At 41.5% G+C, this 22,848-nt stretch overlaps 1 protein-coding gene across 4 annotated transcripts in view; it reads left to right on the top strand.

Moving 5' to 3' along the window:
- LOC128706570 (uncharacterized) overlaps positions 1–22,848 on the top strand; it is a 273,076-nt gene that overhangs the window by 97,011 nt on the left and 153,217 nt on the right. For all 4 annotated transcript variants that reach the window (XM_053801503.2, XM_070090311.1, XM_070090316.1 and 1 more), the window contains one exon: positions 3,568–3,720. In XM_053801503.2, the coding sequence (XP_053657478.1) occupies positions 3,568–3,720 (153 nt within the window). The remainder of the gene's footprint in view (positions 1–3,567; positions 3,721–22,848) is intronic.

The following is a 22,848-nucleotide window of genomic DNA, read 5'->3' as shown; positions in this document are numbered from 1 at the left end:
AAAGGGGTTTAGTTATAGGTAATACATATTTTAAGAAAAAGAGGATAAATAAGTATACACGATATGATGTAGGGCGAAATGACAGTTGTTTGTTGGATTATGTATTAGTAGATAAAAGACTGTTGAGTAGACTTCAGGATGTACATGTTTATAGAGGGGCCACAGATATATCAGATCACTTTCTAGTTGTAGCTACACTGAGAGTAAAAGGTAGATGGGATACAAGGAGAATAGAAGCATCAGGGAAGAGAGAGGTGAAGGTTTATAAACTAAAAGAGGAGGCAGTTAGGGTAAGATATAAACAGCTATTGGAGGATAGATGGGCTAATGAGAGCATAGGCAATGGGGTCGAAGAGGTATGGGGTAGGTTTAAAAATGTAGTGTTAGAGTGTTCAGCAGAAGTTTGTGGTTACAGGAAAGTGGGTGCAGGAGGGAAGAGGAGCGATTGGTGGAATGATGATGTAAAGAGAGTAGTAAGGGAGAAAAAGTTAGCATATGAGAAGTTTTTACAAAGTAGAAGTGATGCAAGGAGGGAAGAGTATATGGAGAAAAAGAGAGAAGTTAAGAGAGTGGTGAAGCAATGTAAAAAGAGAGCAAATGAGAGAGTGGGTGAGATGTTATCAACAAATTTTGTTGAAAATAAGAAAAAGTTTTGGAGTGAGATTAACAAGTTAAGAAAGCCTAGAGAACAAATGGATTTGTCAGTTAAAAATAGGAGAGGAGAGTTATTAAATGGAGAGTTAGAGGTATTGGGAAGATGGAAGGAATATTTTGAGGAATTGTTAAATGTTGATGAAGATAGGGAAGCTGTGATTTCGTGTATAGGGCAAGGAGGAATAACATCTTGTAGGAGTGAGGAAGAGCCAGTTGTGAGTGTGGGGGAAGTTCGTGAGGCAGTAGGTAAAATGAAAGGGGGTAAGGCAGCCGGGATTGATGGGATAAAGATAGAAATGTTAAAAGCAGGTGGGGATATAGTTTTGGAGTGGTTGGTGCAATTATTTAATAAATGTATGGAAGAGGGTAAGGTACCTAGGGATTGGCAGAGAGCATGCATAGTTCCTTTGTATAAAGGCAAAGGGGATAAAAGAGAGTGCAAAAATTATAGGGGGATAAGTCTGTTGAGTGTACCTGGTAAAGTGTATGGTAGAGTTATAATTGAAAGAATTAAGAGTAAGACGGAGAATAGGATAGCAGATGAACAAGGAGGCTTTAGGAAAGGTAGGGGGTGTGTGGACCAGGTGTTTACAGTGAAACATATAAGTGAACAGTATTTAGATAAGGCTAAAGAGGTCTTTGTGGCATTTATGGATTTGGAAAAGGCGTATGACAGGGTGGATAGGGGGGCAATGTGGCAGATGTTGCAAGTGTATGGTGTAGGAGGTAGGTTACTGAAAGCAGTGAAGAGTTTTTACGAGGATAGTGAGGCTCAAGTTAGAGTATGTAGGAAAGAGGGAAATTTTTTCCCAGTAAAAGTAGGCCTTAGACAAGGATGTGTGATGTCACCGTGGTTGTTTAATATATTTATAGATGGGGTTGTAAGAGAAGTAAATGCGAGGGTCTTGGCAAGAGGCGTGGAGTTAAAAGATAAAGAATCACACACAAAGTGGGAGTTGTCACAGCTGCTCTTTGCTGATGACACTGTGCTCTTGGGAGATTCTGAAGAGAAGTTGCAGAGATTGGTGGATGAATTTGGTAGGATGTGCAAAAGAAGAAAATTAAAGGTGAATACAGGAAAGAGTAAGGTTATGAGGATAACAAAAAGATTAGGTGATGAAAGATTGAATATCAGATTGGAGGGAGAGAGTATGGAGGAGGTGAACGTATTCAGATATTTGGGAGTGGACGTGTCAGCGGATGGGTCTATGAAAGATGAGGTGAATCATAGAATTGATGAGGGAAAAAGAGTGAGTGGTGCACTTAGGAGTCTGTGGAGACAGAGAACTTTGTCCTTGGAGGCAAAGAGGGGAATGTATGAGAGTATAGTTTTACCAACGCTCTTATATGGGTGTGAAGCGTGGGTGATGAATGTTGCAGCGAGGAGAAGGCTGGAGGCAGTGGAGATGTCATGTCTGAGGGCAATGTGTGGTGTGAATATAATGCAGAGAATTCGTAGTTTGGAAGTTAGGAGGAGGTGCGGGATTACCAAAACTGTTGTCCAGAGGGCTGAGGAAGGGTTGTTGAGGTGGTTCGGACATGTAGAGAGAATGGAGCGAAATAGAATGACTTCAAGAGTGTATCAGTCTGTAGTGGAAGGAAGGCGGGGTAGGGGTCGGCCTAGGAAGGGTTGGAGGGAGGGGGTAAAGGAGGTTTTGTGTGCGAGGGGCTTGGACTTCCAGCAGGCATGCGTGAGCGTGTTTGATAGGAGTGAATGGAGACAAATGGTTTTTAATACTTGATGTGCTGTTGGAGTGTGAGCAAAGTAACATTTATGAAGGGATTCAGGGAAACCGGCAGGCCGGACTTGAGTCCTGGAGATGGGAAGTACAGTGCCTGCACTCTGAAGGAGGGGTGTTAATGTTGCAGTTTAAAAACTGTAGTGTAAAGCACCCTTCTGGCAAGACAGTGATGGAGTGAATGATGGTGAAAGTTTTTCTTTTTCGGGCCACCCTGCCTTGGTGGGAATCGGCCGGTGTGATAATAAAAAATAAATATAAAAAAAAATTTTTAACATTTGGTCATGTTTCCATGTACGTAATTTGATTACCAATTACAGGCAGTTAGGCAAGGTACAGATGATGTGTGTTTGGAATGGAACTTTGCTTTCAGTTCATTTCAAAAGTTTTTGATGAAATTCATGTTAGTGCTGTTTCCTGGCTGCTGGATAACATTGATATTGTTTTCTTTTAACCATATAATGACCTGTTTTTCATTTGCAGAGTCTATACAGTATTTCACATTTAATTTTTTTATGAATAAGACATGTGCAACACTTGTGTATATTTAGTGAGAGAAGTTTTGCCCACCAAAAGTTTTCTTGCTTTTTAGCTTTTTAACACTCCAGCCATCTCCTTCTGAGGTAGGGGCGACCCAACAAAGAAGACAACACATTCACTATCACTCCTTTAATCACTGTCTTGCCAGAAGGACACAAACATCACAGTTTGGTTGACCCTCTTTTCAACATCCCCACTCTTTCTTCAGAGTACAGGCACTTTACTTCTCACTCCAGTACTCAAGTCTTGCTAACCAGTTTCCCTGAGTCCCTTCATAAATGTTACCATGCTCACATCAGCAGCAAGTCAGACCATAAGAACCATTTGTCTCCACTCACTCCTAGCTGACACGTTCACACATGCCTGTTGAATGTCCAATACCCTAGCACTCGAAGCCTCCTTTACCCCCCTCCCCATTAATCATTAGATTTATTAGATTTATCGCCCCCTGGTGGGCGAAACAACAATCGATAAAGATACCCAAGTTCTGCATGTGTCTTATGCATCCACTTGTTGGCATTATATACCTTTGATTCCAGTATCTTTTTTGTATCATCACTTATATATGTGCAAAGCATATTACCTATAAACTATATAATAACTGTGACCTGGAGTAACCAGTTACCTTTTCTAGGTGTGCAATGAGTGTGATAGGGAGGAGCGGCTTCTGCTGTGTGATGGCTGCGACTTGGGGTACCACCTGGAGTGTCTTAACCCTCCCCTCACTCAAGTACCAGTGGAAGAGTGGTTTTGTCCAGGCTGTGTTGATGTCAATATCCCAAGCACAGTAAGTAGTGGAACTCAGTATTGTCATACTATATAATTAATCTAAGATATTTTTTAAGCACAATATTTTTGTATGTTGAGGAGGCTTGAACAGACACACTCAGCTAAAACTAACAGTTTTTCCATGAAGAACTCCAAATTATGAATAAGTTGCATTTGTAACTTAGATGTTCATAACTCAGAACCTATTATTCTCAGAGTAGTTATATTCTACCCAAATAAAGGAAAACCTTGGATACAGTTCTTTGTCAATGGCAAATAATATCAAGGGCAAGTGTTATCTTACCACGGTTTTATCGTTGGTGATGTTATATAAGCAGCTGTAACAGTATCACACTATAGATATGTACAATACAAGCTGCCTCCATGTCATCCAGTGCAATTATTAAAGTTACATTTCTTAACTCATCTCTACCAAACCAATATGAGTTCACCACACATGTGTAAACATATATAACAAATCAGTACTTTTTATTAAAAACAACTAAGGAAAATAATTTTTGGTACTGTAATAATCTGTAAGTAATTGCTTGTTGGAACAGAACTATGCTTGTCTTGTCTTATCTTCAGTAATTGATCATAAATGCACTGTGTGCTGCAGGAATTTTTTTATACTGCACACACTGACCACATAGACCCATAAATGGAGAGTTAGAGGTATTGGGAAGATGGAGGGAATATTTTGAGGAATTGTTAAATGTTGATGAAGATAGGGAAGCTGTGATTTCGTGTTTAGTTCGTGAGGCAGTAGGTAAAATGAATGGGGGTAAGGCAGCCGGGATTGATGGGATAAAGATAGAAATGTTAAAAGCAGGTGGGGATATAGTTTTGGAGTGGTTGGTGCAATTATTTAATAAATGTATGGAAGAGGGTAAGGTACCTAGGGATTGGCAGAGAGCATGCATAGTTCCTTTGTATAAAGGCAAAGGGGACGAAAGAGAGTGCAAAAATTATAGGGGGATAAGTCTGTTGAGTATACCTGGTAAAGTGTATGGTAGAGTTATTATTGAAAGAATTAAGAGTAAGACGGAGAATAGGATAGCAGATGAACAAGGAGGCTTTAGGAAAGGTAGGGGGTGTGTGGACCAGGTGTTTACAGTGAAACATATAAGTGAACAGTATTTAGATAAGGCTAAAGAGGTCTTTGTGGCATTTATGGATTTGGAAGAGGCGTATGACAGGGTGGATAGGGGGGCAATGTGGCAGATGTTGCAGGTGTATGGTGTAGGAGGTAGGTTACTGAAAGCAGTGAAGAGTTTTTACGAGGATAGTGAGGCTCAAGTTAGAGTATGTAGGAAAGAGGGAAATTATTTCCCAGTAAAAGTAGGCCTTAGACAAGGATGTGTGATGTCACCGTGGTTGTTTAATATATTTATAGATGGGGTTGTAAGAGAAGTAAATGCGAGGGTCTTGGCAAGAGGCGTGGAGTTAAAAGATAAATAATCAAACATAAAGTGGGAGTTGTCACATTTGCTCTTTGCTGATGACACTGTGCTCTTGGGAGATTCTGAAGAGAAGTTACAGAGATTGGTGGATGAATTTGGTAGGGTGTGCAAAAGAAGAAAATTAAAAGTGAATACAGGAAAGAGTAAGGTTATGAGGATAACAAAAAGATTAGGTGATGAAAGATTGGATATCAGATTGGAGGGAGAGAGTATGGAGGAGGTGAATGTATTCAGATATTTGGGAGTGGACGTGTCAGTGGATGGGTCTATGAAAGATGAGGTGAATCATAGAATTGATGAGGGGAAAAGGGTGAGTGGTGCACTTAGGAGTCTGTGGAGACAAAGAACTTTGTCCTTGGAGGCAAAGAGGGGAATGTATGAGAGTATAGTTTTACCAACGCTCTTATATGGGTGTGAAGCATGGGTGATGAATGTTGCAGCGAAGAGAAGGCTGGAGGCAGTGGAGATGTCATGTCTGAGGGCAATGTGTGGTGTGAATATAATGCAGAGAATTTGTAGTTTGGAAGTTAGGAGGAGGTGCGGGATTACTAAAACTGTTGTCCAGAGGGCTGAGGAAGGATTGTTGAGGTGGTTTGGACATGTAGAGAGAATGGAGCGAAACAGAATGACTTCAAGAGTGTATCAGTCTGTAGTGGAAGGAAGGCGGGGTAGGGGTCGGCCTTGGAAAGGTTGGAGAGAGGGGGTAAAGGAGGTTTTGTGTGCGAGGGGCTTGGACTTCCAGCAGGCATGCGTGAGCGTGTTTGATAGGAGTGAATGGAGACAAATGGTTTTTAATACTTGACGTGCTGTTGGAGTGTGAGCAAAGTAACATTTATGAAGGGGTTCAGGGAAACCGGCAGGCCGGACTTGAGTCCTGGAGATGGCTATGCTATGCTATGATTCTAGGTAAGACCCCAAGAAGGGGTGAACGGGGAAGACTGGACAGACGAAGAGTAGATCTTGAGAGGAGTGTCCTTAGTCTTAGAGAAAGAGCCAGGGCTTAACCCAGCAGCAGAGCTCAATGTGAAGGAATTTGCAGGAAGGAGCTTGAGAGTCAGGATACACGGGCAAGCTTGAATGGGAGCACGGCTGTGTGCATCTCATCAGCGCGAGGTGTTGACTGGCTTGTGATTGGTGGAGACTGGCGAGAGGCGAGAGGCAGGCAGGAGACAGCAGCTAGTGATCACGTGACTTCTTATGTGCGATCATACCACGTAGTGATTGATCCGTTTGTAATTCTTCTATATGCTGATTTTGAGAGCATGACAGGTTTTACCTTGCGCAGTTTGTCATTGCCTAGGTCTTATAGTAAGGCGTTGATTGTATGTGGGTCGGTTCCTGGTGCAACAGTGTACTTAATGCGGCCATCTCCTATGCTGTATATAGCTTGGCCTGCATGCACGGTGATGAATTCTGGACTGCATGTGTACAGGGTGATAGGTGCTGTATTTTTGAGGTTCAGGTCTTCTCTCGTTGTTTCTAGTGGGTGTGTAGTTTCTTGTGGACGACTCACAGGTGGATGTAATTTAGCTTTTTTTGCAATTGGTGACTGAGATGGAGATTCGAGGTTTAGGTCGGCAGAGGTGGCGGCGGTCTCGGGTAGATCAGGTGAGGCTGCTGATTGGTCGGTGGCTGCGGTGGAGTTTGTTGTTGTTGTTGATGTATCTTGCGTTGTATCTTGTGTTGTGGTTATTGGAGTTGTAATGTTTTCTGGTGCTTGGGTGAGCTTGATTATGTCAGCAGAAGGTGGAGAGTCTGGGAAGGTGAATGCTGGCATGTTATTTAGTCTGAAGAATTCATTGATGGTAGTGTTGAAGGAGCCTGGTGCTGCCATGTTGTGCATGTGAGCATACAGTAAGCAGTACTGTATTTTTGTTGAGTCACATGCAGGAGTGGAGATACTGGTGGTGGAGAGCTGGGATGATTTCAGGAGTTTGGTGGTGTCGGCCTGCAGTTTTGTGATAGCTGCATACGTGGGTGATCTTAATGGAGACTTCTTCTGATCTGCTTCTATGTTCTTTTTGATGATATCACGACGGGTAGGACATTTTTCTGCGAGAGTGTGGTGGTTATTCTTGCAGTTTAGACACTTGAGAGTAGCGGTGGAAGAGCATGTCCTAGAGTCGTGACCCTCATTACAACAGGTGGAACAGAATTTCTTGTCTTTTGTAGGGCAGTCTTTTGTTGAGTGGAGGTAAGAGAAACAGGTCCAGCATTGAGAGACGTGGTGGTAACGTTCAGCTTCAATGTTGCAGGCGTTGATGAAATAATAGTAGATGGCTAGTCCCTCAGCCATGGCTTGGGAAGCCATTGTGACGTCAGTAAAGGTGATCTTGAGCATTGAAGAGGCCGTGGGAATCTTGTTAATGTTTTCCACGGTGGCCCAAGGGTTCTGGTCTTCAACAGATTGTTTGAGGTCTTCGATGGTCTGAGAAGTGATCAGCTTGTCCAGGCGCTTCAGAAAGACAGTCCTCTTAGCCCTTAAGGCTGGAGAGGACATGATTCTGTAGCCACATTCTTGTAGTGTAGTCAGGGCAGTTCCAGTCAGTAGTTTCTCGGCCTCCACATCATCCTCACAGACAATGATGAAGGATTCTTGGAGGGAAAGGATCGTGTTAACCTTGATGTTCAAGCCCCTGACAGTTACAACAAGGGCAAGCTTGGTGGAGTCGTTGATCAAACCACTTGTAGGTTTAATCTTGACTCTGTTGGAGTAACTCATCTTGAGATCTTGATGTGGGTAATCGGCGAGGTAGAGGTTCCCCTCCCCAACGGGGATCGCAGGGACACTACTTGAGGAGCGACTGTGACTTGCCAGTAGCAAGGCCAGCAGTGCAATGATGTCCCAGTGATGGAGTGAATGATGGTGAAAGTTTTTCTTTTTCGGGCCACCCTGCCTTGGTGGGAATCGGCCAGTGTGATAATAATAAAAAAAGTTTTTAAATTTTCAGTGGTTGTAGCTTGTTTTTTTTTCCAACAAACTGGCTGTATCTCACTGAGGCAGGGTGACCTAAAAAAAAAAAAAAAAAGCTTTGTAAATTTAGAAATTTATACAGGAGAAGAGGTTACTAGCCCCTTGTTCCCAGCATTTTAGTCGCTTCTTATGACACGCATGTTTTATGGAGGAAGAATTCTTTTCCAATTCCCCATGGAAAAGCTCCTGATACAGTGGAACCTGGTTTCAGATGTCGATTCAACAACCAAAATGGACGATAACCAAAGCAATTTTTCCTATAAAGAATGATGTAGAGAGAATTAATCCATTCCAGACTCCAAATGACAATATAATAATTTATTAAAAATGTACTGTGTACTACATAAAACTAAAAATGAATACTAAAAGAAGCTAACTGAAATACTGTACAGTAAATGAAAATCTAACCCTTTCAGGGTTAATGCTGTACTAGTATGGCTTGCACGCCAGGGTTGGTGCCATACTAGTACGCATAAATTCTAGCGCCTTCAAATCTAGCGAGAGAAATCTGGTAGGCCTACATATGAAAGAATAGGTCTATGTGGTCGGTGTGCGCAGTATAAAAAAATTCCTGCAGCACACAGTGCATAATGAGAAAAAAAAACTGACCGTGTTTTTGGTTTAAAACAGCGAATTTGCAGTGTATTTTTGTATACTATTTATGGTTGTATTCTAGTTTTTCTGGTCTCATTTTATAGAATGGAAGGCATATTACAGAAATTGAGATGATTTTGATTGGTTTCACAATGAAAAGTACCTTGAAATTGAGTTCAAAATAGCAGAAATGTTCGATTTTTGCCAAAGTTCAAGAGTAAACAAATCATGCCATGCGTCCAATACACGTCAACTGGTGAGTCTGATATTCTTTCACAAGTGCCCTGATATTATTTATACCATTCCTACACTAATGCAGTAGTCTGCATAACAGTAAATCTTCTGTTTTTTTGTGAGAATAAAAATTCAAAGTGGAAAGCAAAAGAAATATAACACAGGCCTAGGGATGTGACTAATGAACAGAGGAAATGTTATTTTAGTGCCAGGAATGTCTGTCTTATTTATTCTGGACCTTATTTGGAAATTGGCATCTTTTGAAATTTTTGTGAAATTGGCAAAATTGCCAATTTCTGACCACTTTATTGGATAGTTGAAATCAGTAAATGGGTAGTTTCTTGTACTCATTCAATAGAAAAAATGGAGTTCTAGCAAAATAGGTATGATTTTTGTCAACTGGTACATAGGAATTGGCCGAAAATAGGGCTCAAAGTGGGCAAAATCGGCTATGCGTAAACATCGTCGAGACAGCTAACTTTGTGAGAACATAATTCCGTAAGTTTTTCATTAAATTTCATACCTTTGGTATCATTATGACTGGGAAAAGATTCTCTATCATTTCATAATTTTTTTTTTTTCCTACCCTGAGAACAAGTTTAGGAGAGGGCCTGCCGACCCTGAAAGGGTTAACTGCCTCTTACCTGTCAGAGGAGAGCTAATGGCATACTGGAAGCAAGAGGTGGAGAAGAGGAGGGGGGTATGTTACTGCTTGGAAGGAGAGTCGCCATTAACCCTTTCAGGGTTTCGGCCATACTAGTACGGCTTACGCGCCAGTGTCCATGATGTACTAGTACGCATAAATTCTAGCGCCTTCAAATCTATTGAGAGAAAGCCGATAGGCCTACATATGAAAGAATGGGTCTATGTGGTCAGTGTGCGCAGTATAAAAAAATCCTGCAGCACACAGTGCGTAATGAGAAAAAAAAGCTTTGACCGTGTTTTTGGATTAAAACAGCGACTTTGCACTATATTTTTGTATGGTATTTATTGTTGTATTCTAGTTTTCCTGGTCTCATTGTATAGAATGGAAGACATATTACAGAAATTGAGATGATTTTGACTGGTTTTACAATGAAAAGTACCTTGAGATTGAGCTCAAAGTAGCTGAAATGTTCGATTTTTACTAAAGTTCAAAAGTAAACAAATCATGCTAAGCGTCCAATACACGTCAACTGGTGAGTCTGATATTCTTTCACAAGTGCGCCGATATTATTTATACCATTTCTACACTAATGCAGTAGTCTGCATAACAGTAAATCTTATTTTTTTTTTTTTTTGTGAGAATAAAAATTCAAAGTGGAAAGCAAAAGAAATGTAAGAGGGGCATGGGGACATGACTAATGAACAGAGGAAATGTTATTTTAGTGCCAGGAATGTCTTTCTTGTTTATCCTGAATCCTATTTGGAAATTGGCATCTTTTGAAATTTGTGTGAAATTGGCAAAATTGGTAAATTCTGACCACTGTATTGGATAGTTGAAATTGGTAAATTGGTAGTTTCTTGTACTTATTCGATAGGAAAAATGGAGTTCTAGCGAAATAGTTATGATTTTTGTCGACTAGTACATTGGAATTGGCCGAAAATAGGGTTCAAAGTGGGCAAAATCGCCGAAGCATAAACATCGTCGATACCGCTAACTTCACAATAGCATAATTCCGTAAATTTTCCATCAAATTTCATACTTTTGGTATCATTATGATCGGGAAAAGATTCTCTATCTTTTCATAAAATAATTTTTTTTTTTTTTTTGAAATTTGGGGGACCCTGCGAACAAGTCTCTGAGAGGGCCTGTGGACCCTGAAAGGGTTAATATATCAGGCACCTGTCTTTTTGGTGTTTTTTCACTTCTTTGTCTCTCTTCACCACTAACACCCTATTCTTGCTCATTGGTTCTTTGTCTAAATTGAAACTGTCTGAATTGAGACATTTATTTTATTTATTTATTTATTTATTTATTTATTTATTTATTTATTTATTTATTTATTTTATGTCTTTGCAAACAGTACATTGAGATTTTGTATTTACAATAGTGGGTTGCAATGCAAAGAGAGCCTCTATTATGCCTAGGCATTATGGGCCAACTTAACATTATTGGCTTACAGTCTGCTTAATACTAAGGAGTATATCATAGTTGTACAGTAGAATAGTAATTATTTCATAGTTGTACAGTAGAATATTAATTATAAATGAATCAAAATTTGTATAATACAAAGACATATTTATATTCGAAAATGCTTTTTGTGAAAACAACGATTCAATTATATTCCTGTCAACAATGGATAAAAGGTTCAATGTGATTGTTTCAGTTATGATGTGGGAGTACATAGATGAGTAAGTGTGTACTGAGTATTTAGCATTAAGTCTAGGGTGATCAAGTGACTTTTGAGAAGAGTCTTAAATTGATTTTCAGATTGGGTTACTTTAATATCTTCTGGTAATGAATTCCATATTTTGGGGCCCTTTATGTGCATAGAGTTTTTACACAGTGTGATATGGACACGAGGTATATCAAAAAGAGATCTGTGTCTTGTGTTGTGGTCATGTGTCCTGTTTAAGTTGGTGAGGAAAAGTTTGAGTGGAGGGTTTATATTTGCGTGTATTGTTCTGTGTATGTAGTAGGCACATGAATAAGTATGGATGTTCTTAATGGTGAGCAGATTCAGACTTTCAAAAATTGGTGGAGTATGCTGGCAGGAGAGGGAATTTGTTATCATTCTTACTGCTGCCTTTTGCTGGGTTATTAGGGGTTTTAGGTGATTGGATGTTGTTGATCCCCATGCACAAATTCCATATGTAAGATAAGGAAGGGTATATGAGTGAATGGTACAGTGCCAGGAGAGCTGATTGTGGAATGTAGTACCTTGTCTTTGATAGTATACCTACAGTCTTGGAGATTTTCTTGGTGATTTGTTGTATGTGTGTCCGGAACTTAAGGCTACTATCAGGGTGGATACCTAGGAATTTTCCCTCTGTGAGTCTTGTGACTGATGATCCATTTAGCATTTTGTTAATTGGATCATTTGCAGCTTTGTTTCCAAACTGAATGAAATAGGTTTTATCAGTGTTCAGGGTAAGTTTGTTAGTCTTCATCCAGGCAGATATTTTCTGTAATTCAGCATTGGCTGTGTTTGCTAGTATGACTGTGTTTGGGTGGGAAAAGACGTATGTAGTGTCATCTGCAAATAATATGGGTTTGAGTAGCTGTGATGCATTCGGTAGATCATTGATGTAGATGAGAAAGAGGAGTGATCCAAGGATGCTTCCTTGTGGGACGCCTACTGTGATTGGTTGGGTGGAAGAGTTTGCATCATTTGCATACACATATTGAGTTCTGTTACTAAGGTATGACTTTAGGTAGTTGAGGGAGTGGCCTCTGATACCATACTGCATTAATTTGGAGTACAGCAGTTCATGGTCGACTGTATCGAAAGCTTTACGTAAATCAATGAAAATGCCCAGCGGGGCTTTTTTCTTTTCAAGTGCAGTATATATTAGTTCTAGCATGTGCATGATAGCATCATTTGTGCTTTTATTATTCCTGAATCCAAACTGACAAGGGTTTAATATGTTGTGTGAAACGAGGTAGGAATAGATCCGTCTATGAATTAATTTTTCAAAGATTTTAGAGAACAGTGGTAAGTTAGATATTGGTCTATAGTTATTCAAGTCAGCTTGGTCACCTCCTTTATGGATCGGAGTGACCCTCGCTATTTTGAGGATTGTTGGGAAGGTAGATGATTCAGTGGATTTGTTAAAGAGTGTTGCAATAATTGGTGACAATACTTGAGAAGCTTTTTTGTACATAAAAGCAGGCAAATTGACTCACGAAATCGTAATGACGCGATTGCAAACAAACCATGCCACGGGTGGGACTTGAACCCGCGGTCAGGGAGTCTCAAAACTCTGACCGCAGGTTCAAGTCCCGCCCGTGGTATGGTAAGCAGGCAAGTTGTTTATGTCTCCTGCCTTGCTTTTAAGGGTGTTTATGATGAGTGTAACTTCAGTGGGGTTGGTTGGAGCTAGGAATAGCGTATTTGGGTAAGTACCTATGAGGTAGTCTGATGGATGGGTGTTTTTGCTTGGTATTTTGTTTGCTAGATTTTTTCCTATGGTGAAGAAGAAAACATTAAGTCTGTTTCTGTTTCGTTTGGTGTGAGTAGGGGTTCATCTGATTTTGTTAGTTTGATTGCTTTGTTTTTGGATAGCCTTTTAGTTCCAAGAATTTCGGATAGAGTTTTCCAGTTTTTTTTTTCATATCACCTTTGATGTTAAGTAATCTGTTTTCATAATACAATTTTTTTTGATCTTCTTATCAGGCTGGTAAGTGCTGACGAGGCTTTCCTTCTTTATCACACACACTACTTTAAACAACTATAAGGCCTTTTCCCTAATTAAGAGGAAATTAAGTGGTGCACCTTTCTTTGTCTTTTGTTCAATCCACTCGAGCAACAAGTTTTCTGTTTTATTTACTTGTTGGGACCTACGTGTCATTCTTTTCATAAGATAACATCTTGGGTTATTTATTACACAAGCTCGTATATTCGCCCCGTTCTTTTTAATTGTACAAACCGACGCTTCATTAAGGCCATAGGCCCTCACTATATCCACCACACATGATCCACTCTTAAGCTTGTCTGATATCTCAATTTTCTTCGCAATTCCTAGACTTGAATGCTTAAACTTTTTCTTGTCACTTTCAGCAACACTTGTATGCTTACTGGGTGCCATTATTGCTTGGCAGATTTAACAAATGTATATAAATACAGCTAGGTTCCCAAGTACCTCCGTCCTGCACATGTATGAACCAAACTGGAGGCTGGGAGCATGGTGGGGGTGGGTGTGGGTGGCAGGGGGGGATGGCAGTAGGCCTCCTTCATTAACTTAATGGTATAACCCACCGTGGGTGACCGCGCACTCAAAATTTTTTCCCCTCCCCCGAATCGTGTTAAATTGATCTTATGACATGTTACATGAAAATGTGTCGCAATTCTTCAATTGTACTATACTCAAATCGTGCCAAATAAACTCATGCTAAATAATGGTCTACTTTAGTTATTCTTTCTGGTAAATCATGTACTGCATGTAAAGTAAAAACAGATTCTTGTTGCACCCCACTTGTGACTTCTCCCCACAAGGACACTTTTTCCTCTGTACAACTTCTCAGTTTTTCCTCTCAAAGTCGCTCATCCATTTTAATAATTAATGCCCTGTATTTCATCTACACTTTGAAGTTTCCAAATTAATCTCTCATGGGAAATTCTGTCAAAAGTTTTCTTAAAATCTAGATAAATGCAGTCTGCCCATCCATTTTATCCTTGGACAGTTTCTGTGGTTGTCATAATAGCTGTACAGATATGATGTACAGGAATTTTCCAGACCAAAAGCCAGATTGTTTGCTTGTTGATAGATCATTCTCCTCCAATTGTTTTATCTACACAGGTACTTTCCTTTAACCCGTAAACGGTCCAAACGTATATATGCGTTCTCTACCGTAGTGCCCCAACTATTTTTGAGAAAAAAATTTTTTTTTTTTTTAATAGGAAAAAAGAGCATGTGGTACCCAGGCATCCTCAATTATTTTAATATGGCACACAGTGAGTGCACACACCCATTCTCTCATGTCTAGGCGACTCAGGCTTGTTGTGGCAATGTTGAATGCATGACAAAAAAAACGTATATATACGTTTGGGACACTAGCGGTAAAAACGTATATGTTTGGACCGTTTACGGGTTAATGGCTTTTTCCAATATGTTTACAAGACTTGTTAACAGAACTGGCCTATAGTGTAAGGGATTGTCCCCCTCACTTTGTTTTATTTTATGTTTTATTTTATTTTATGTTGGCGTAATGTGTGCTGTCTTCCATATGTTTGTCACTTCTTGGAGTGAAATCTTAAAAAAATTTCCAAAAGGAATAATTCAGTTTTTCTGCACATTCTATGAAAACCCATGATGCTATCTCATCTGGTCCTATTTGTTTCTTTTTTATCTACATCCAACAATAATTTCTTTACTATTTTGAGCTATCACAATATATTATTATTCAATTATTTATATGAGCCTGAAATCTGCTACATTTAAAATATCTTTTGTAAACATATCAGAACCTCCCATTTAACATCTCACATATTTTTTTCCTCCTCTTCACTGATTTTGTTGTCATCTCTAATTTTTTATATTTTGTCTTTAATGTCTAGTTTATCTTCTACAAACTTAAAAAAAATTTTTGTTCCATCTTATTCTTGCTCACTATTTCCTTTCCAAGTTTTTCTCTTCCTCCCTACTTACATTTGTGTTGTCATTTCTGGCTTTTCTATATCTCTTTTTATGGATTGGCCTGCTTCTATACAGGATGTTTCAAAAAGATGGACCCGAACATGAAATATACTGCTTTGAAATTGGGTCCATCTTGAAGATTGAGACACTTATGCAACATAAGGGAATCTTTATTAAGGAAATGGTCATATGTTGTACTTTCTACAAGAGTGATGGACTGAACACATCATTTCCAGGTTGAGAGACTGATTACCTCAAACTACTACTCTCCTTACCCCTCTCTCCTTGGTATTGGACTGAAGAAGCCACTATGTGGTGAAACATTTCCTTAATAAAGATTCCCATATGTTGCATAAGTCTAAATCTTAAACTTATCGGTTTTCAAACCATTTATCACATGGGTCCATGTTTATGAAACACCCTGTTTCCATGTCCTTTCTTTAGTTTTCATAGTTCTCCAACACCTTACATCAAACCAGTCTTTAATATTCTTTTATTTTTTTTATAAACACTCCAGCTGTTTCCCACCAAGGCAGGGTGACCCGAAAAAAAAAACAAGAAACACTTTCATCATCATTCACTCCATCACTTTATTGCCAGAGGCATGCCTACACTAGTTAAAAAAAAAAAAATGCAACATCAACACCCCTCCTTCAGGCACTGTACTTTCTACCTCCAGGACTCAAGTCCAGCTTGCCAGTATCCCTTTTACTTTGTTCACACTCCAACAGCACACAAGTCATAAAAACCATTTGTCTCTACTTGTTCTTATCTAAAATGCTCACACATGTATGCATGGTTTCTGGAAGTCCAAGCCCCTCGCACACAAAACTTCCTTTACCTCATCTCTCCAACCTTTCCTAGGTCAACCCCTACCCTGCCTTCCTCCCACTACAGATTTACACGCTCTCCATGTCATTCTATTTCGTTCCAACCCCTCTAAATGTCCGAACCACTTCAACAACCCCTCCTCGGATTTCTGGATAATACTTTTAGTAACCCTGCACCTCCTCCTAATTTCCAAAGTACGGATTCTCTGCATTACAGTCACACCGCACATTGTCAGTTCAGTCCAGTCAGTCAGTCCAGTCAGTCAGTCCAGTTAGTCAGTCCTGTCAGTCAGTCAGTCCAGTCAGTCAGTCCAGTTAGTCAGTCCAGTTAGTCAGTCCAGTCAGTCAGTCCAGTCAGTCAGTCCAGTCAGTCAGTCAGTCAGTCCAGTCAGTCAGTCAGTCCAGTTAGTCAGTCAGTCCAGTTAGTCAGTCCAGTCAGTCAGTCCAGTCAGTCAGTCCAGTCAGTCCAGTCAGTCAGTCAGTCATTCCAGTCAGTTCAGTCCAGTCAGTCAGTCCAGTTAGTCATGTCAGTCAGTCAGTCCAGTCAGTCAGTCCAGTTAGTCAGTCCAGTCAGTCAGTCCAGTCAGTCAGTCAGTCCAGTCAGTCAGTCCAGTTAGTCAGTCCAGTCAGTCAGTCCAGTCAGTCAGTCCAGTCAGTCAGTCAGTCCAGTCAGTCAGTCCAGTCAGTCAGTCCAGTCAGTCAGTCAGTTAGTCTAGTCAGTCAGTCCAGTCAGTCAGTTCAGTCAGTCAGTCTCCAGTCAGTCAGTCCACTCAGTCAGTCCACTCAAGTCAGTCAGTCAGTCCAGTCAGTCCAGTCAGTCAGTACAGTCAGTCAGTCCAGTCAGTCATTCCAGTCAGTCTCCCTCCCTCTCCCTCCCTCCCTCCCTCCCTCCCTCCCTCTCCCTCCTTCCCTCCCTCCCTCCTTCCCTCCCTCCTTCCCTCCCTCCCCTCTCCCTCCCTCCCTCCCTCCCTCCCTCTCCCTCCCTCCTTCCCTCCCTCCCTCTCCCTCCCTCCCTCCCTCCCTCCCTCCCTCCCTCCCTCCCTCTCCCTCCCTCCCTCCCTCCCTCTCCCTCCCTCCCTCCCTCTCCCTCCCTCCCTCCCTCCCTCCCTCCCCCTCCCTCCCTCTCCCTCCCTCCCTCTCCCTCCCTCCCTCTCCCTCCCCCTCCCTCCCTCTCCCTCCCTCCCCTCCCTCCCTCTCCCTCCCTCCCTCTACCTCCCTCCCTCTCCCTCCCTCCCTCTCCCCCCTCTCCCTCTCCCTCCCTCCCTCTCCCTCCCTCCTCCCTCCCTCTCTCTCTCTCTCTCTCTCTCTCTCTCTCTCTCCTCTCTCTCTCTCTCTCTCTCTCCTCTCTCTCTCTCTCCCTCCCTCCCTCTCCCTCCCTCCCTCAATCCCTCCCTCAATCCCTCCCTCAATCCCTCCCTCCCTCCCTCCCTCCCCCCTCCCTCCTTCCCCTCCCTCCTTTCCCCTCACTCCCGTCCCCTCCCTCCTTCCCCTCCCTCCTTCCCCCTCCCCTCCCCCCTCCTTCCCTCTCCCTCCCTCCTTCCCTCTCCCTCCCTCCCTCTCCCTCCCTCTCCCTCCCTCCCTCCCTCCCTCCCTCCCTCCCTCTCCCTCCTCTCCCTCCCTCTCCCTCCCTCTCCCTCCCTCCCTCCATCTCCCTCCCTCTCCCTCCCTCCCTCTCCTCCCTCCCTCTCCCTCCCTCCCTCTCTACCTCCCTCCCTCTCTACCTCCCTCCCTCCCTACCTCCCTCCCTTCCCCCCTCCCTCCCTTCCCCCTCCCTCCCTTCCCCCCTCCCTCCCTTCCCCCCTCCCTCCCTCTCTCCCTCTCTTTTTGACAGGATTTGACAAAGTTAAGGATCCCTAGCTTTATTGATAAGCTATTTACAGGTTAAGGATTCCTAACTTTATTGGCAAGCTAAGAGCTGTTACCTACATCAGCTCATTTGAAATCATTTTTGTTATGAGACATACAAGTAGGGAACAGGATGAAGTTGGAGCCATCTGTGGGCCAGCATTTTCATGGGATAACTGACTTTATCTCTTTGACATCATTATGCTGTATGAATGTGTTCCATACTTGAGTCATCCTGGGGATAAATGATCTCATATGAAGTGATGTTCTGGAGAAGGGTACAGCCAGAGTGAAGTTGCTGCTTTCTGCCAGTCGTGTGGTATAGAAGTTTGCTTCACGCTGTGCTCGAAGTGGATCCAAGTGTGGTACTTTGACAATATTTGCCTTGTACATAACACTAAGGCCACCCACATCTCTCTCTCTCTCTCTCTCTCCTTTATTTCTCTCTTTATTTATTTCTTTCTCTCTTTCTCTTTCTCACTCTCGCTCTTTCCCTCTCTCTCTCTCTCTCTCTTTCTCTTTCTCTCTTTTTTTTCTCTCTCTCTTTCTCTCTTTCTCTATTGTTATGAGACATACAAGTAGGGAACAGGATGAAGTTGGAGCCATCTGTGGGCCAGCATTTTCATTTGATCAACTGACTTTATCTCGTTGACATCATTATGCTGTACGAATGTGTTTCATACTCGAGTCATCCTGGGTAAATATAATCTTGGATGGAGTGATGTTCTGGAGAAGGGTACAGCCAGAGTGAAGTTGCTGCTTTCTGCCAGTCTTGTGGCATAAAAGCTTGTTTCACGCTGTCCTCGAAGTGGATCCAAGTGTGGTATTTTGACAATATTGGCCTTGTACATAACAGTAAGGCCACCCACATCCCTCCTATGTTGAAGGCTCTGCTGAAATGACAGATCTATCCACGATGCATAAGAACATAAGAACATAAGAAAAGAGGAACACTGCAGCAAGCCTGTTGGCCCATACTAGGCAGGTCCTTTACAATTCATCCCACTAACAAACATTTGACCAACCCAATTTTCAATGCCACCCAAGAAACATGCTCCGATGTGCAAGCCCCTCTCAAATCCAACCCCTCCCACTCATGTACTTATCCAACCTAAATTTGAAACTACCCAAAGTCCTAGCCTCAATAACCCAACTAGGTAGACTGTTCCACTCATCAACTACCCTATTTCCAAACCAATACTTTCCTATGTCCTTTCTAAATCTAAACTTATCTAATTTAAATCCATTACTGCGGGTTCTCTCTTGGAGAGATATCCTCAAGACCTTGTTAATATCCCCTTTATTAATACCTATCTTCCACTTATACACTTCGATCAGGTCTCCCCTCATTCTTCGTCTAACAAGTGAATGTAACTTAAGAGTCTTCAATCTTTCTTCATAAGGAAGATTTCTAATGCTATGTATTAATTTAGTCATCCTACGCTGAATGTTTTCTAACGAATTTATGTCCATTCTGTAATATGGAGACCAGAATTGAGCTGCATAATCTAGGTGAGGCCTTACTAATGATGTATAAAGCTGCAGTATGACCTCTGGACTTCTGTTGCTTACACTTCTTGATATAAATCCCAGTAATCTATTTGCCTTATTACGTACGCTTAGGCATTGCTGTCTTGGTTTAAGGTTGCTGCTTACCATAACCCCCAAGTCCTTTTCGCAATCTGTATGGCTAAGTTCTACATTATTTAACTTATAAGTGCTAGGGTTATGGACACTCCCGAGCTTCAGAACCTTGCATTTATCTACATTGAACTGCATCTGCCACTTTTCTGACCAAGAGTAAAGTTTGTCTAAATCCTCCTGAAGTTCCCTAACATCTACGTTTGAATCAATTATCCTACCTATCTTCGTGTCATCAGCGAATTTGCTCATATCACTAGTAATTCCTTCATCAAGATCATTGATATATATTATAAACAACAACGGGCCCAAGACTGATCCCTGTGGAACGCCACTTGTAACTGATCCCCACTCGGATTTAACCCCATTTATGGACACTCTCTGCTTCCTGTCTGTGAGCCATGACTCGATCCACGAGAGCACCCTTCCCCCAATGCCATGAGCTGCTACTTTCTTCAACAGTCTTTGGTGCGGAACTCTATCAAATGCCTTACTAAAATCTAAGTAAATAATATCAAATTCTTTATCATGGTCAACAGCCTCAAAAGCTTTACTGAAGAAAGTTAATAAATTAGTTAGACAAGACCGGCCTCTTGTGAATCCATGCTGAGTATCATTAATCAGGCTATGCTTATCGAGATGGCTTCTTATAATCTCAGCTATAATTGACTCTAGTAATTTGCCTACAATTGAGGTCAGGCTTATTGGGCGGTAATTTGACGGTAACGACTTGTCCCCTGTTTTAAAAATAGGAATTACATTCGCCATCTTCCACATATCAGACACTACACCTGTTTGAAGAGATAAATTAAAAATATTAGTTAATGGTTCACAGACTTCCATTTTGCATTCCTTAAGAACCCTTGAAAAAACCTCATCAGGACCCGGTGACTTATTTTGCTTCAGTCGGTCTATCTGCTTCACAACCATTTCACTAGTGACTGTGATGTTACATAATTTATCTTCTTCTGATCCACTATAAAAATTAATTACCGGAATATTATTAGTGTCTTCCTGTGTAAAAACCGAGAGAAAATAATTATTTAAAATCGAGCACATTTCATTCTCTTTGTCAGTAAGATGCCCATAGTTATTTTTAAGGGGACCTATCTTATCTCTGACTTTTGTTCTATATACCTGGAAAAAACTTTTTGGGTTAGTTTTAGAATCCCTAGCAACTTTAATTTCATAGTCCCTTTTAGCTTTTCTTATCCCCTTTTTAATGTCCCTCTTAATGTCAATATACTGATTCATAAGATGACCCTCGCCTCTTTTGATACGCCTATAAATTCCTTTCTTATGCCCTAGTAGATATTTCAGCCTATTATTCATCCATTTTGGGTCATTTCTATTTGATCTAATTTCCTTATAAGGGATAAACGTTCTTTGAGCAGCATGTATTGTGTTCAGAAAACTGTCATATTGATAGCTCTCTTCGTTACCCCAGTCAACAGATGATAAGTGTTCTCTAAGCCCATCGTAATCTGCTAAGCGAAAATCTGGGACTGTTACTGAGTTATCCCTACTATCATACTTCCATTCAATTCTAAATGTAATTGATTTGTGGTCGCTAGCACCCAGTTCCTCTGAAACTTCTAAATTATTAACAAGGGATTCATTGTTTGCCAGAACTAAGTCAAGCAGGTTATTTCCCCTTGTAGGTTCTGTCACAAACTGCTTCAAAAAACAATCCTGAACTACTTCTAAGAAATCGTATGATTCTAAATTCCCAGTCAAGAAATTCCAATCAATATGACTAAAGTTAAAGTCTCCTAGAATTACTACATTATCGTGCCTTGTGGCCCTAACAATTTCCTCCCATAGTAGTCTCCCTTGGTCCCTATCTAAATTTGGGGGACGGTATATCACACCTAAAATTAATTTTTCATGCCCCTCTGAAAATTCTATCCAAACAGACTCTGTATGTGTTACTTCAGACTTAATACCCGTTTTTATGCAACAGTTCAAGCGATCTCGGACATACAATGCCACCCCACCCCCCTTCCCGATACTTCTATCTACTTGGAACAATTTAAAACCCTGAATGTGACATTCTGCAGGCATGTCCCGACTTTTTGAATTAAACCACGTCTCAGTAATGGCAAATACATCTATGTTACCTGCACTAGCAACTAGTCTCAACTCGTCCATCTTATTCCTAGCACTGCGACTATTTGTGTAATATATACTTAAGGACCCTCCACTCTCTTTACCCTTCCTGCTCCTTTCTGTTATTCCACTAAACTTATTACTGTCCTTGTCAATTAGTGCCACTGGCTTTCCAATATCCACTTCATTTTGCCTATTACTAGTTCTCCTAGTACTCATGTTACTACCCTGCGACTTCACAGTTTTCCCGCCAAAACCCATACCACTAACTATTCCTAGTTTAAAGACCTAACAGCTCCCTCCACTGCGTTGGCCAGTGCTCCCACCCCACACCTAGATAAGTGAACCCCATCCCTGGCATACATGTCATTTCTGCCATAGAAGAGGTCCCAGTTGTCAATGAATGTTACCGCATTTTCCTTACAGTACTTGTCCAGCCAGCAATTGACACCAATTGCTCTGGACAACCATTCATTTCCAACTCCTCTCCTTGGCAAAATGCCACATATGACAGGTTTCCCACCCTTCCTCCTAATTATCTCTATTGCTGACCTATACCTGCTAATCAGGTCCTCCCTCCTACGTCTGCCAACATCGTTGCCTCCAGCACTGAGACAGATAATAGGATTGCTCCCATTACCTCTCATGATGTCATCCAGACGGCTAACAATATCCTTCATCCCAGCCCCAGGAAAACACACTCTCTGCCTCCTACTCCTATCCTTCAAACAGAATGCCCTATCCATGTACCTAATCTGGCTATCCCCAACAACAACAATGTTTTTACCTTCCTTGGCGTCGTCCGTCGTGATGCTCCGAGTAGTCGACTCACATTCGCCAGGTAGCATTACACCACTTGTAGAATTCGTCAAGACGTTTCGTCAGGTAGCACCGAGAATGAGTTGGAAGTTTCCACGGTAGTCTTCTGGTTTCTCGTTGTTTCCGCCTCTCCAACCGTTTTCTTGATCTTCAGCTTGGTTCCATGTTGCCCGGCCACTGACCAAGCTCCCCTCTTAACCTGGGGACTCACAACAGGAGGATTACTACGAATCCTCTTGTTCTCCTCCGTTAATCGCCGTATCTCCAGTTTAGCAACTCTGAGTTCTTCTCTCAGCTGCTGGTAAAGCTGCTCAAGAGAGGGCATCCTGGTTCAGATTCACAGAGAGCACACAAACAGG

Source organism: Cherax quadricarinatus, chromosome 3 (assembly GCF_038502225.1).
Source record: "Cherax quadricarinatus isolate ZL_2023a chromosome 3, ASM3850222v1, whole genome shotgun sequence".
NCBI classification, from domain to species: domain Eukaryota; kingdom Metazoa; phylum Arthropoda; class Malacostraca; order Decapoda; family Parastacidae; genus Cherax; species Cherax quadricarinatus.
Note: the sequence above shows the minus strand (reverse complement) of the source record. Positions and strands in the feature narration are given on the sequence as shown.